Source organism: Colius striatus, chromosome 1 (assembly GCF_028858725.1).
Source record: "Colius striatus isolate bColStr4 chromosome 1, bColStr4.1.hap1, whole genome shotgun sequence".
Taxonomy (NCBI): Eukaryota; Metazoa; Chordata; class Aves; order Coliiformes; family Coliidae; genus Colius; species Colius striatus.
The window spans coordinates 119,869,266-119,884,127 of NC_084759.1; the positions used below are offsets into that span (position 1 = coordinate 119,869,266).

The 14,862-nt window shown below is 45.7% G+C and overlaps 1 protein-coding gene across 2 annotated transcripts in view; it reads right to left on the minus strand.

Moving 5' to 3' along the window:
- LSAMP (limbic system associated membrane protein) overlaps window positions 1-14,595 on the minus strand; it is a 317,345-nt gene extending 302,750 nt beyond the window's left edge. For both annotated transcript variants that reach the window (XM_062005010.1, XM_062005002.1), the window contains exon 1: window positions 14,197-14,595. In XM_062005010.1, coding sequence (XP_061860994.1) covers window positions 14,197-14,351 — 155 coding nt within the window. In that variant the 5' untranslated portion in view covers window positions 14,352-14,595. The remainder of the gene's footprint in view (window positions 1-14,196) is intronic.
- Window positions 14,596-14,862: the final 267 nt, after the last annotated feature.

Below are 14,862 nucleotides of genomic sequence, written 5' to 3' on the forward strand. Positions count from 1 at the left end.
CTCACTTGCCTCCTTGCAATTCTTCGAACCCTTCAGCTATGTTTCTGCCCATCGTTGTGCCATTCTCTGGGCCTGAATGCTGCACAGAATCAAGTAGCACAGGTAGAAGAGACCCAAAGGAACCATCTAGTCTGTTCTTCTCTATGAAGAATGGATCAGCTCCACTTCATCATTTGTGGCATATGTCACTCCTTGTATATGTCTAGTATGTCCCTGAAGCCCTCCAGTGATGGACTTACACAGCCTCCCAAGGCGATTTGATTCAATGTTTTGTTGTCTTTACTGTTGCAGAGTTCTTACTGGCATCGAGCTTGTCTCTCAATGCATTCTCAAACCATTCCTCCTCATATTGTCCCACAGAACACATCATTCTCTTCTGTTGTATCTTATATAACTGCATGCTGTTATTCATATCTCATGCTTAGCCCTCACTTACTTAGGCCTAACAGACCCACTTCTATCCATCTCTCCTCACTATCTTGTCTAGACTTTTGCTCATTCAGATTTCTCTCTTGTGAACTGGTCCACATCTCCCTAGAAACATACAGCATCCTAAATAGACATGTAGCTCTATTTAAGTGTATACAGCGATCAGCAACACTACTCCCAAAGCTAGGACACAGGTAGGAGTGGAAAACAACATGGCATCCGGTAAGACACCAGATGATGCTGTAAAATCTGCTGCATGACCCTCCTTTTCTCTCCTCAGAGAGTTAGATGCTGTTCCCACTTGGGGCTCCATGTCTAAGGGGAAAAAAAGGCATTTAAAAGGCTAACTGGTGTGACCATGTCCAAGGTCCTTGACCCACCCGGCCTGTATTTAAGCACGACTTCTCAACTCAGAAGAAAGCTGGATGTGTTCCTCCACCTTGGGACACACTTTTCAAATGGGTAGACCTGCACGCTTCTGACTCATCGCCAGCACTGGAGACAAGCCAGGAGGATGGGAAGGGAAGAAATGCCACTCTAAAGGCCAATGAATACGCACATTAGGCATGTTACGTAAGAACCCCTGTGGACCCCCTTGTCCGGCTAAAAGTCCTACAGATGGCCCATCACTAAGCACAATGGATGCAGTGGGGAGGATGCGTGGGTGGACAGATAATTTGATATTTAGCTGAAAGAACTAAAATGGGTTTAATGCAGTGCTAGGAAGACAGATTGCCTGCAGCACCTTCTGCTCCTGATTATGGATGCCAATCTCAGGCTTCCCTTAGGTGTAAAAGCAGCCAGGATTCGTGCAAAGGCTTCAGTCTCACAAAATGCAAGTGCTACAGGACAATAATAAAGGGTGATCAGCACTGATGAACATCCTTACTATCATTTTCTGCAGTATCTTATGGTTCTGTGCCAAATATGTGGGGCTGTTTCTAAGGTTGGAGGAAAGCCTCTCCTGCAATGGACAAATCTGGCTGAAATGATCCTAAATCATGAGCTAAAGGGCTGCTACTTCTCTTCAAGGTCAGAGATGTCTGTCACTTTGAACCCCGCAGTCTTTTAAATACATCTGCTGCCTTTGCCACCTACACAAGAAAATCTCAGGTCTGTACCCCAGCACTGATCCGTGTCACCCCACATCAGCATCACGTAGGAGTGTCAAGCTTCTCATCCAAGAAAGATCTACAACAGAAGGGAAAAAAAAAAGTCCCTAGCTGTCTCCTTCCAACTTCCAGCAGTAGAATCACAGCATGCCAAGGAAGCACTGTAGCATGTTCCTCTGTTGACAGCAGCAAGGTGGCTTTCACACCAGCTTCAGCTCTTGCCTGTCAACCACCTTATCAGTGAATAACGGGCTCGTCTCCCACTCTATTTCTAACCTTCGTCTGCAATTGAAAGCAGGAGAAACAGATTGCTGGGATGCAACAGGCATCCAACTTCCCTTCCTAGTAGGAACGTAAAAGCTGTACTGGTGACGCAGCCCTCACTTCTTACTAGTCCTCCTGTACACACCTCTCCCTATGGGATCTCAGGACAAACAAGCACTGAGCATTCTGTCTAGGGACAGAAAATAAATACACTGGGAATACTTTGCAGGCTCAGCCTGAATACAAAGGGCTGATTGGGTGGGCCTGAAGATGGTCTGTCATCTACAGCAGGAAAACCCAGGCACTGCAGTCACTATGGTGCTCTCCCATCCTTCTCTGCTTTTACCCCAGCCTTGCTTTCCCCCCACTTCCTGCTTCCAAACCCAGAAGAGAGTGAAAATCAAAGGACATCAGCATTGAATAAAGAGGAAGAAAAGGATGAGGAGGAAGAGGCTAGAGTCAGGAATAAGGAATAAGGACAAGTGCTGGTGAGGGATGAAGGGTGAAGAGGACATGGATTGAGACAGAGAGAGAAAGCAAAAGAGGGAGGGAAGAGATGGAGAAAGCAAGAAAGAGATGTGACAGACAACTTCATCAGGCAAGGCAGCAGGCTGGATGGGAGAGTGTGCCGAGCAGAGGTAGCTGGGTACGATTCAAGGAGGGTAGACAGGAAACAGATACTTCAGCTCTGTTTCTCTGATGAACTTATCTACTCTTTCTTTCTCAGTGGACAAATCTCTGCAAACACACTCTTCCCTTTCCTTGCTGGCAAGAAACAGCCAACGATGACAGTGGAGGGAAGGCAGATGAGGTACAGCACATGCTCAACTTAAAGGTTTTGGGTACACTCCCAAGTCTCAGCAGTAGATATTGTAACAACAAGCCCTAAGGAGTGGGTCTAGCTGCTGAAACAGGTTTTCTGCTCCTTTTTAGGATAGGATCTCCTGTTACTACTGCCCAATTTTAGCCCACTTTAAGGGATGCTGCCCCCATGCACTGCTCTGAACTGTTTACTGCCCAAAACCATGTTTGCCTCACGTAGCATACAGGTGAGAAAGGTTATCTGGCTATGAATACTTCTTTATGATTTCCGTCTTTGGATTTGGGGTTTGTTGGGTTTTTTCAACAAACAGGAAGCCTACACTACCCAGAGCCTGTCCCTATCCATATTCCCCACCAACAAGTTGATCCATATCAGACAACTGCCGTTAGTGGGAAACCTCAGGGGGAAAAAGTCACTTTGAGAGGGCTGTGTTTACTCAGCTTCTTATCACAAAGCCCATGCTTCACAGGACTCAAACTCAACTATTCACAAGGTACTGGCTCGCGCCAGCCCAGCACTCCCATCTCAGCCCTCCCACAACCAGAGTAATTTCAATGAAACAGCAGCATAATCTGAGAAACAGAGAGGGCTGCTGTGCGGGTGTACAGTGGGTGTGTGCCAGCAGCTATGCAGATGCAAGCATCATTTTTCCCTGGCATCTCTAAGGCCTCTGGAAAGCAGTTTTGCTCCCTCAACCTTTTCTCCAGCCCCCATTGCCTCTCTGCGGTGCTGCCAGCCACCCTCGATGGTCTGTGACATGGCACAACTCCATGGTTACAGCAGCAACCAGTGCTGTGGCTAGAGTTGGGCACTGCGGTGATGAGGTCCTTGCAGGTTCTGCTGCTTGGAGAGCAAAGAGGGGGTAGTGGGAGATCTCTCCATGGCAAAAGAGAGGGAGTGTGAGTGCCTAGTAAGCTGTGGACCTCTGAAATCCTTACTTTGCTATCAGGAATGACATTCCTGCTAAGCAGGGGCAGATAGGATAAGTCTGTGGGGTCGGCCCAGGGGGACAGTCTGCCTGAGAAATGGCAGGGGCCTGTGGAAGGGCCACACCTGTTTAACCCGCACTACTAAGGCTAAGGAATCAACAGACTGGAAAAGGGGGAGGGAGGATGGGCTGCAGCAGTCCCTCCTCATCTTCTTCCACCAGTTTAAAATCTCCCGTCCCTTGACTTGAGGGGACTGCTAATAAATCTGCTTGTTCTGAAGGGACAAACAGGCTCCACCGAATCAGAGCTCCCACTTACTCTTGCTCATTCAAGGAAAGGGGTTTAAATACTCTTTCCCCAACAAAGCCCAAATAAACAACTGCCTCCCACAGACTCCCTGCTGTATAGCTGCAGGGAGGGAGACTACAGATTGCACTACATGGCATTTGGAAGAGAGGGGCCAATAATTTTTTCAGGGAGTGATTTCTATCTGAATCTCACTTTTCTCCGAGCTCAGAGAACATCCCAGAACAGACAGGCGTTTGCTAACTTTTCCATGCTACTTGTAGCACTCAGTAGGGTTGCTACCTCGTAGTGATGACTGTTTTCTCCCCTCTTAAACATTTTCCAATTGAAATATGTTTATTTATGCTCAGTCCCCTCTGTCACATGCTCCCCTTTCTGTTCCCTGTCAAGATGAGCATGAGGTCTGACCATGGACCAATTCCTGATGACTCCTGTTGGGAATCTGGGCTAGAGATGTAAACCAGTGTCACTAGGAAGGAGCTAGTGTGAAGGAGTCGGCTAGGCTTTGTCACTGTGGCTCCTCTCCTCCAAAGGAGAAGAAAGAGATAATGATGTTAGAACATTTTAACCTTTCTTTTTCTGAGCTTGATAGGCTTAGCCTGAGGCACCTTTCCTAGCAAAAACAGGCTGCTGTAAGATTGATTGGTTGGGTGCAGAGTTTAAAGGTAATTTTCTCTTGTCACATGCACATAAATTACTGTGGCTCAAGCTGCGATCAGCTCTGCATTTCACTTGTTCAACTGCTTTTATGCCTGGGCTCTGAGGATGGGTTGTAAGAACTCATGTCCAGTGCTCCCCAGGCAGTATCCTACATAAACATATATCAAGAGCACTACATTCATAAAGTTAGTGTCTGAAATGGGTGTGGGGGGAAGGGGCACATGCCTGAAAATCTGCACAGCCAGGGAATTCCAGTTGCAGAAGTTACAGCTAAAGCCTTGTTTGTTCATCTATGAACCTGTTTAAAACGTTCTGTCCATGAACGCCACGGCAAGGAAAACTCATCCACTCAGATTATTCACGAGAGAGAGAGGAAAAAAAGATGCACATGCACACACACAAAAGAAGCACAGCTGCAGCCAAACTGAATTCATTTTTAACATTCATGAAAATATTCACAGAACACTTCAGTGCTATTTGCCTAAATTTTGATGTTTGGAGTAAACACTTGAGCCAGCGCAGGCTGTATGTTCTAGGTGCAATACTGCATCGGGGATTAGGGCTAACTCCTGGCCCTAAGCCACAGGTTCATGCTTCATCTCCAAATATATGTGTCCCCCTTACTTTAAGGCACGGATTCACAGCCTGCTGTTACATAGTTCCTGACTCTTGGTCGGTGTCAATGACTTTGCAAGGACCCACAGCCATTGCATCCTCCCTCCTTCTCAAGCTCATGCAACAAAGACATGTACGTTCTGCCAAATCTAAATGGCAAACAGTGGCAGCTCTGCCACGTGACTGGTCTGGGGGAGCAGAGTCCTTTCCCCATCTCTGTTTCCCCCTCCCTCTCCTCAAATCATCCCCTTCATTGGTTTCTTTCCCTGAGCATCCTAAGCAGCTCGCACAAGGGGGAATGCTACAGCACACAAGGGAGACTCAGCTGAAGCCCTGAAGACAAGAGCTGTGTGCGTTGTCTCTTCCTCCTCCATAAATACAGCTGAGACGACGACTGGATAATTGGCTAAGTGCCTGTCAGCTTAATAGCAGAGAGAGAGAGAGAGAGAGACACAGAGAGGGAGAGATTTGTATTTACTATTCAAAGTCATAGATGCTGCCTGCCAGTGGATTTCAACATGGGTTTTGTTTGCACAGTGAGGCATGAACAGTGAATGGACTTGCAGATCTGAGTCATGGTTTCTCACGTAGTGGTGGACAACCAGCCTGAGATGTGGGGAGTGAGAAGGCAGGGTACTGAGGAAGCTATCAGACAGGTCCCATAGTTTCCTGGTCAGAGCATCTCTGGGTTCCTATACTGAAAGTACCATCACCATCCCGGTAAGGTACTGTTGACATTGATCTCCTAAGCTGCAGTACGTTAGGGTGAATGACAGTGATGCATCTCTGACACAGTCACTCTGTTGTCCTTGAGAGGAGGGAGTACAGTGGCACTGTGAGTGGCAGCTGCACAGCTGCTTGACCACCCCTCTTTCGTTTCTCAAATACACCACACAGGGCCTGGTGCCTGGGGAGCTGAGACCCTCTAGGCCTTTCCCTCCTCCTTAAAAATCTGATGCTCTTCTAGGAACCCATCTAAGGACAGCATCTGTGATTAGAAACCCCTCCAGCGTGTCTCATCTCTCACAGGAAGTTGAGAGGGTGTGTGCAGGAGCAGAGCCACCCTGCTCTTTGGAAGCTTTTACTACTTTGCTTCAGAAATGCAAATTTCAGTGGTGAGAGTGGTTCAGGTTGTTCTTGGGAAGGGACAGCATTGGGCACATCTACTGCGGTGTTAACCACAAAGCCTCAGAAGGGGAAGATGCAATATTCTGTTTGCTCTCTGCTTTTTTCCTCAACAGCAGCTGAAGCAAACTGAAGCAAAAGGAGACTTCCAGCACTAGCAACATTTACTGACACCCAGGAGTGGGGAAAAAGCTAGCTAGACCTCTAAGCAACTGCCTGTTCTGTCCATCAGGCAACACAGCCTCCCACCTATGCAACGCTTGCAGCTTTATGATACATTTCTACAACTAAACACAAGAAAACACTCCCCATTTTTAAATGGCAGCAAACATAGGGAAACGCACATCTGCGCACGCAAGCACGCAACCCCCAAACCTCATGCAGATGTGTGATTGCAAAGCATCTGTTGAACTCCAGCCCAGTCTGAGCAAGCTCCACTCCATCAAGTTATCTCTGATCGAAAAAGCCCAAACCCCAGTGGGATCAACAGAGCTGAGGCAGGGTGGCTTCCCCTCCTTTTGCACAGGGCCGAGCACTGTGCGGTCACAGCTGGCCTCTCCCACACAACAGAGTTACTCATAATAAAAAAATGTGCAGAAATATACATGCACAGGGGAGATTGGTTGCTCAGATTGTTTTGAAATAGCTGTTTTCTAGGCAGAGGTAAAACCCATCATTATTAGTTTCCATTATTTACCATAAAAACAGGCACTTTAGATGTGCCTGAAGCCTGAATCAAACACTTTGGTGTCAGATTCAGCTGAAAAATCACATTAGTTTCTTCTTCAGTGAGAGAAGAGTAAAAGAAAACTCAGTAAATTCTCAGCTTCCACCTTGATGCCCTCCATTGTACTTTACTTCAGCAGAGCACAAGTTCACCCAAGCCAGAGTGAATTTTGGTGGCCAAAAAAGCTAGATACCTTCAATGAAAATGGCTATATTCAGGCTTGGGGAAAATCTGTTGAAGCCCTGACACTGCACCAGCAGCGAGCTGTAGCCCTGCAGCTCTGCCAGAATCACCTACTGGTGGGTATGGATATAAAGGGCAGGCACATGTAATATATATTTTAAAAACTTATAGTTATAAGATGGAAAATACTGGTAACTCTGAGTTATTTTAAGATTAGGTCTTTCCTCATGACCTGCTGGGGAGAGGACCAGAGTAGAAGAGGTACCAACTCTGAGACACTTCAGGTAACACATACTGCTATATGAATTTTAATGCCAACTAAGTAGGAAAACATATGGTACTTAGCTGCAAACTGAAGTATGTGTGTAGACTGAGGGGAGAAGGTTAAAGCCACACAGTCTGATACTGTCTCTTCTCCTCCATCTTTCTGAATGTGAATTATACATACAGTGTTACTAAACATTTATAATTTCACCAAAGAAATAGTCTTTTCTTTTAGAATTTCCATTCCACCTTTGTTTGTGATGTGTTAGTCCTACTTTGCAGAAAACAGAGTCCCACAAAGGCCCCACTTACCACTAGGCACACTACATAGAAATCTAGTGTGTGTGTGTGTGTGTGTGTTTAAGAAGAGATGCCAGTCTCCGACCACACATGTAGTGCAACTTCATCATATGCAGGCACACAGCCTCACATATCAATGTATGCATATCTGCCTTCATGTAATAGAACCATCTGCTGACAGACCAGGAAGTTTTGCAACATTATCTGACACTACATTTAAACTTTTTTTTTTTTTTTTAAAGAATGTGTCAACAGAGTACAGCTCTTTTTGCACAGATTCCAACATATCCTCTCTCAACAAACGTAATGCTACATTTGATAATGAAGGCTTTGCACATACTGGCTTTGCACAGTCACCAGAAGGCTGTGCTGTCATTCAGCAAGATCTGGACAGGCCTGAGAGTTGGGCAGAGAGGAACCTCATGAAATTCATCAAGGACAAGGGCAGAGTCCTGCACCTGGGGAGGAACCACCTCATGCACCAGTACAGGCTGGGGGGTGACCTGTTGGAGAGCAGCTCTGCAGAGAGAGACCTGGGAGTTCTGATGGACCAAAAACTAAATCCAAGCCAAAAATGTGCTCTTGTGACCAAGAAAGTAAATGATGTTCTTAGGTGTGCTAAGAAGACTGTGCTCAGTAGGTTGAGGGAGGTTCTCTTCTACCCCTACTCTGCCCTGGTGAGGCCTCATCTGGAGTTCTGTGTCCAGTTCTGTGCTCCCCAGCTCAAGACAGACAAGGAAATTCTAGAGAGAGTTCAGCACAGAGCCACCAAGATGATCAGGGGTTTGGAGCATCTTTCTTATGAGGAAAGGTTGCAGGACCTGGGGCTGTTTAGCCTGGATAAGACTGAGGAAGGACCTCATTAACACTTACAAGTACTTAAAGGGTGGATGTCAGGAGGATGGGGCATTACTTTTCTGTTGTCTCCAGTGACAGGACAAGGGACAATGGAAATAAGCTGGAACACAAAAAAAAATTCCACTTAAACATAAGGAAGAACTTTCTTGTGAGGGACCCCTGGCACAGGTTGCCCAGGGAAGGTGAGGAGTCTCTTTCTATTGAAGTTTTCAAAACCCACCTTGACGTATTCCTGTATGACCTGATCTAGGTAGACCTTCTTTAGCAGGGGGCTTGGACTGGATGATCTCTAGAGGTCCCTTCCAACCCTGGCCATTCTGTGATTCGCTGAAAGAAAAGAGCGCTTGGGACTTGTAGTCAATACCAGTGGATGTCCTAGGGAAACCTTGGTTGTTGCCTTCACTGGGCTGCTGCATGGGCTGAGCCGAAAGGCAGCCCATGTTAATGGATAGGTCGCTAGACTGGCTGTGCCTGAGCCCTGCTCTGCAACCCTGGGCGAGTCCTCTCACCTCCTGCCCACTCCTAGCCCCTGCCCAGCCCAGCCAATAGCCTGCATGCCCTGCAGAAGGGGAGATCTCTCTTACTCCCTGCTCGACTGGCACTTAATACAGAGGGTGCCTCAACTTAGCAGTGCCCTTTAAGTACTGCAACAATACGACTAATAATCAAGGTTACAATTTTACCACCAAGACTGTGTTATTATCCAGCATTATACCTTTGAACATGTCTATTCTCATTTCTAGCAAAGGGCTCAGCTCAGTGCTCTCTGTTATAAATCATATGCTAATTATAAGTGTAATCTGACCAGCTTTTACTTTTCTTTTAAAATGACTGTGTAGGGCATAAACTTTGTTGTGATGCTGTGTTGCTATTTGGCCTGAGGTGCCTTTGTCCTCTAGCATACTGCCATGTGTAGAGTATCAGCAAAGCACTGGCAAGCCAAGAACAGAGTTCGAATGAATTGCTTATATTGCAGGATTACATCAACAGCACTGTCGCTACGGATGGTAATTTGATTCTAGCCCATCCTTTGACATATGTGAGTAAGAAAAACTAAGTACCCATTAGGATGGCAGTTCCTAAACGTGTTATCAGCCTAAAATTTGGCATTATTTAAAAATACTTGGTAAAAATGGAAGTCCCACACTCAGTCAAATGTTGGTTTTCATCAGTGCATCGGCATCAGATTGATTTAATTCTTGATGAAAAGTTGATGCTTGGAAAGACTCAGCAACAACAAGCCAAATTCTGGCCTTGGCGAGATCCCAGTTCTCCAAGGGGCTGAGCACCATCTGCACAGCGCTGGGCGGCTTAAGCCCTGTATGAGTCACTTGTACCTCTTTATTAGCAGTCCCCGGGAATCTGCCCCAAAGACAAATGCGGTATTTCTGGCAGTGTCCTTGGGCTTTGGTGGATTTGTACTGGTATAACTGAGTGGATGGGAATGGGGATGTGACCCATTTGGGTTCCAGCTAGTGATAAGAACGATTTCAAAAGTTATTAAAGGCAAAATGTGCCCTTGTACCAGGACTACTGAAAGCGCTGTAAGTCAATCTGCAAGTCCCACTGGTGCCCTCAGAACAGTGCTTTAAAGGCCCTTTGGTGTGAGCTGCTGTGATAGTCCCTGGGAGAACTGATCTTTTCCCCCTTGACACACCATACAGCTACCTATTCCACAGCATGGACTCCACTGCCATTTTGCTTCTAACCCATCTTAAAGGTCAAATACAACACAGAGGAACAATTCACTCCCTTCCCAGTAGCTGCCCTTTGCTACTGCACCTTCCCATTAGCCAACGTCCTCTTATTTCTCATACTTTCCCTGGGCTGAAAGTGGACAACAAAGCATAGAGTCCCTGCCTTTGCTCACCCAACATTTGCAGAGCAAATGAAGTGGGAAGAGATGCTGGAGGAAGCAGAAAATTTGGAGTTGGGGTTTGTCTTTCTTTTCCCATTTCAATTGGTTTTAGAGGACATTTTGCAAATTTGTTGTTTGGAGATTGATTTATTTTTTCTAGAGTCAAGCAGGGCAGTTGCACACAAAATCTGACAACCTCACGACTGTAATCTTGCAAGCAAAACATTGACAGGAACATAGGCCCACAGTTCCCCCTCAATACTCAAAATGAGGTTCAGTGTTAAAAAAAAAATTAAATTTTAATAAGTCTGGCAGGTTCTCTGATATAGTGTCATCTTTGAAACATCCTGTTCTCTTTTCCTCTTATAGTTGGCTGAGCATCAGAAACTGCTCAGTCCTTCTCACCTGTTGCAGCTCTCAGACCCCCCCTTCTCTTTTCAGCCTTGCTCTAAGGAGTGGGTCATTACCTTCTTCCCTGTGGGTAGTCTGTCACGAGCTATTTTTATTCTTTGTGCAATTCCCTGAGTAACTGCCCTATGCCAAATACCCACTAAAAGTCATCAGCCTTCAGCAAGGCCAACAAATGAATCAAATCTGCTGCCAGGTCATTTAGGAGATGAGCCAGTATAGAGTTAGGTACATTTTTTAAAAGTCCATAGCAAGGGAATATTTTGAATGCCACAGTTTTAAAAAGTCATGTCCAAACTTCTCAGAGTAATTCCATCCAGAGTAACAAGCTGTAGATGAAGCTCCAGAGGGGGGGCTTCCTTCAGGGACGTTAAGGCTTACAAGAAACTATTTTTCTTCACTTCATAGATCAGTGCACCCACCGATTCTCCCACCCACAACTGTGACACTATACACAAATGTACAAGAATGCAAAGGAGAATAATCATTCAGAATACCCTGTCCTTGGTGCTTTGCTGAATGATTTGTACAATTTACATGAACAAAATGTTTTTAGTTATCTTATCACTATGTACATTGTTTTTCTCTCCAACTGAGTACCATTTTTTTTTCCTCTCTCCTACATTTTCGTTTCCCTGTGAGTTATAGAATGGAGCTGCCAGGCACTGGTAAACAGCCATTGCACACTCCCTCTTTCCTCAGAAGCTCATGCATAGCAAAGATAGGTGATGTGATCTCTGTACAGAAACCTCTTTTCTGTCTCTCTGTGGAGGTAAAGATCTGCTCTGAGCACAGTTAGTATAGATCATCTAATGTTTTTCTCCTCCTAGCTCTTCCCCTTGCGTTGTCACTACTGTATCTATAGGCACGGAGAGCGAGATGCTGTGAGTTTTTCAAACACAAGGCTGTCTTAAAGCAAGTTCTGTTTTGGAGGGCAAGGAAAACAGTGTCAGGGAAGCTAGCAAACCAACCCTTGCTTTAAAACAGGGAATGAACTGTTATCTTGCAGAACCTACATACATGGGACAGAGGAAAATCTCACCCCTTCCAGCCTCATGCAGCAGTCCTGTCTCCCAGGACAGCCTGGCTTCTGCCTCTCCTCTGAAAGAGGGACTAAAACATCCCAGAAACTCGGAGCTGGTCCCAGGGAAAGGGAGGGGAGACCATTGTCCTGCCTAGGAAATGTGAAAAGCATATAGCTAGACAGGTCTGCTTTAAGAGCTTAGGAAGGCAGTTGAAGAAGGGAAAGACTGTGCACTGGCCACAATCACTTCTGAGAGAAACTCAACCTGCCAGGAACATCATATTGCTCAAGGCAAGCAGTTACAGGACCAAGTGGCGTGCCACCTCTGTGAACTGTGTCACTTGGCACACAGCTGGCTGACACAGCTGGATCACCACACGCGGGTATTTTATTTCGCTGCCTGACATAACATTGGCAAGCCACATGCTCCATGCAGAAAAACACCCAAAACACTCTCCCATGCAGCCTTGTTGAGCTTGCTGATGAATGTTTTACACCCAGTACATGCAGGCACCATCTCCACCATCCGCTCAGCCCTCTCTGCTGCAAATGTAGCTTTAGCACACAGTGTCTAGATAAACTGAAAAGCTCCAAGGTTAAGTGGGAAATAGAAATCCAGTGACCCCTGGCTGAGCAAGTGAGCTTAATGACTTTGCTGCTGCTGTATGTACCAAACATATGCTGGCAAACATCTGCCTGAGCAGCCCCTCCAAAATAAATGATAGATGGAAGTGATTTGCCTTTAAAAATGCGACAAGGCAGCTGGGAATCCTGCTATAAAAGGGTTAAAGGGATATATGACTTGCTAGTGAGTGGAAAGGAGAAGAGAGGAGCCCAGAGTCAGAGGCAACACCCCTTGTTAGGTGTTTACCATGTAACATCTAAACCCCTTCCATCGCATATGCAAGGCAGATGAATTACTCTGTAAATCCTATTACTCTGTGTGGATAAATCTTACATGCGAGTTAACAAGTCTGGAGAGCTGCGGAATGGAAGCTGCTGAATGGGTATTTCAGGATCAAAACAACCCAGCACACGGCTGCTGAGAGAAACGGTAAGCATGCACACACACACACACACACACATCTTCCCCTCTTCTAGCATCCTCCTTCTCTGATCCCATCTTGCTAGCTCTCATATCCCTCTATCATTAAACAGGAGGGATGCAGGACACAGGGGATCATGTAGCAGACCATTTGGTGACATCTAGCAGGATTTATTTCAGAGAAAGAGAAAGAAAACTTTGCTGCTGCTGTTAGCTTTACTAGAGAATTGCTCCCTTGATGCTTCAAGGTTTGTGCACTATCAGCTCCTCATACAGATTGCAGACTTATTTTAAGTTACATCCAGTAGTTTTACAGCCATAATACAGAGTGTGTGCACACACTCACACGAATAAAATTTTCCTCTGGTAGGGAAGTTACTGCAGGTAAGTTGAGCAAGGCAAAATTTGAAAAAGAAGCCTACAGCAAAAAGATGAGTGCATTTCAGCTATTTGGGACACTCTCAAATGAAAGCCCAAGTAGCCTCAAAGCTACCTTTAGAAAACCCGCATGACAAACACAAAATGTAACACTCAATATTGACAGTGAACAAGGCTTCATGTGCAAAGACACCCTCATTGCAACCACTTGGACATGCAGGCACAGCATACACTCATTTACTTAGCCCTGCAAACAAACCACACCATAGTGAGCGAGGCACAAGCTTCAGAAACATTGGAGCTCTCACACCATTTTTTTTCCACCAGCTTTTTCAACTATTGCATCCATCTCCCTTCCATATAGGACAAAAAAGAAAAGGGAAGAAATAAAAATAAAAGCCAGAGTTTCCCAAAAGGACTTGCCCAAGAGTTCTGGCAGCACCAGGGATAAAGTTTTTGCATGGGTACAAAATTAAGTATGAAGAAGATCAATGGAACATCTGGCAAGCGCAGCTGGATCCCTTTTCGGTCTCTATTGATACTGCAGGGCTGGTAGAATTGTACATTCGTGAGAGCTGGCTAGCACAAACAGATCTTTCCCCACTGAAATTCTTTTGATCCAAAGAACTACACAGAGGACAGTGGTAACAAGAAGTATTCAAAAGCTTTGCCATTTTTCTTTTTTAAAAATATATTAAAGCACAAACACACACACAGAGCTTATTCGTAGCAGCAGCAGCAGCTGCTGCAGTTTGAGAGGTAAAATACCACACGCTCTCACAGAGACATCTACACACAAATCTTATCGCATCTCATGTATACGCTGGCGTACACAGACACACAGACACATGCACACAGAGAAAAGGAAAAGTTGGCGAAATGCCCTACCTGAGGATGGCTGTGTCCCCCTGCCTCACGGTGATGTTATCGGTACCTCGGTTAAAATCCACGCTGCGGACTGGCAGCCCTGTAGGGAGAAGGCAAAGCAATCTCAGTAGGACCAGCGGTAATTGTTTCCGATCAGGCTGAGCCCTTGCTACCATGGCTGGTCTCGTCGAGTTTCACTGTCTGTACTTATCTCTCTTTCTCTCTCTTCTTATGGATGTAGGTAGATAAATGGAGAAAGAAAAACAATAATAATAACGTGTAACTCTCGCTCTGATTGACAGCCCCAGGAAGGGGAGGTGATTTCACAGTCCTTAGCTGCTACTTTCCTCTTGCTCTTTTCAGTCTCTTGCTGGCTTCTTTTCTCCTCTCCTTTGCCTTTTCCTTTTTTCTTTTTTTTTTTTTTTTAAAGGCTTTCCCAAAAAAGTCTTAACACAATCTTCAATTAAAAAAAAAAAAAAAGGCAAGAGGAAAAAGTCAGGTAGCAAAACAACAACAAAAAAATAACAACAATTGAATCGACCCGTTTGGAGTGATGGAGAGAGGTGGGGGAAAAAAAAGAAGAGGGGGGGGAAAAAAAAAAAAAGGAAAAGGAACACCACGAGTCCTGCGCCGCCGGGCTGGGCGAGTGAATGGTCCCTGCTCCAGTGCGCGGCTGTGCAGCCTCCA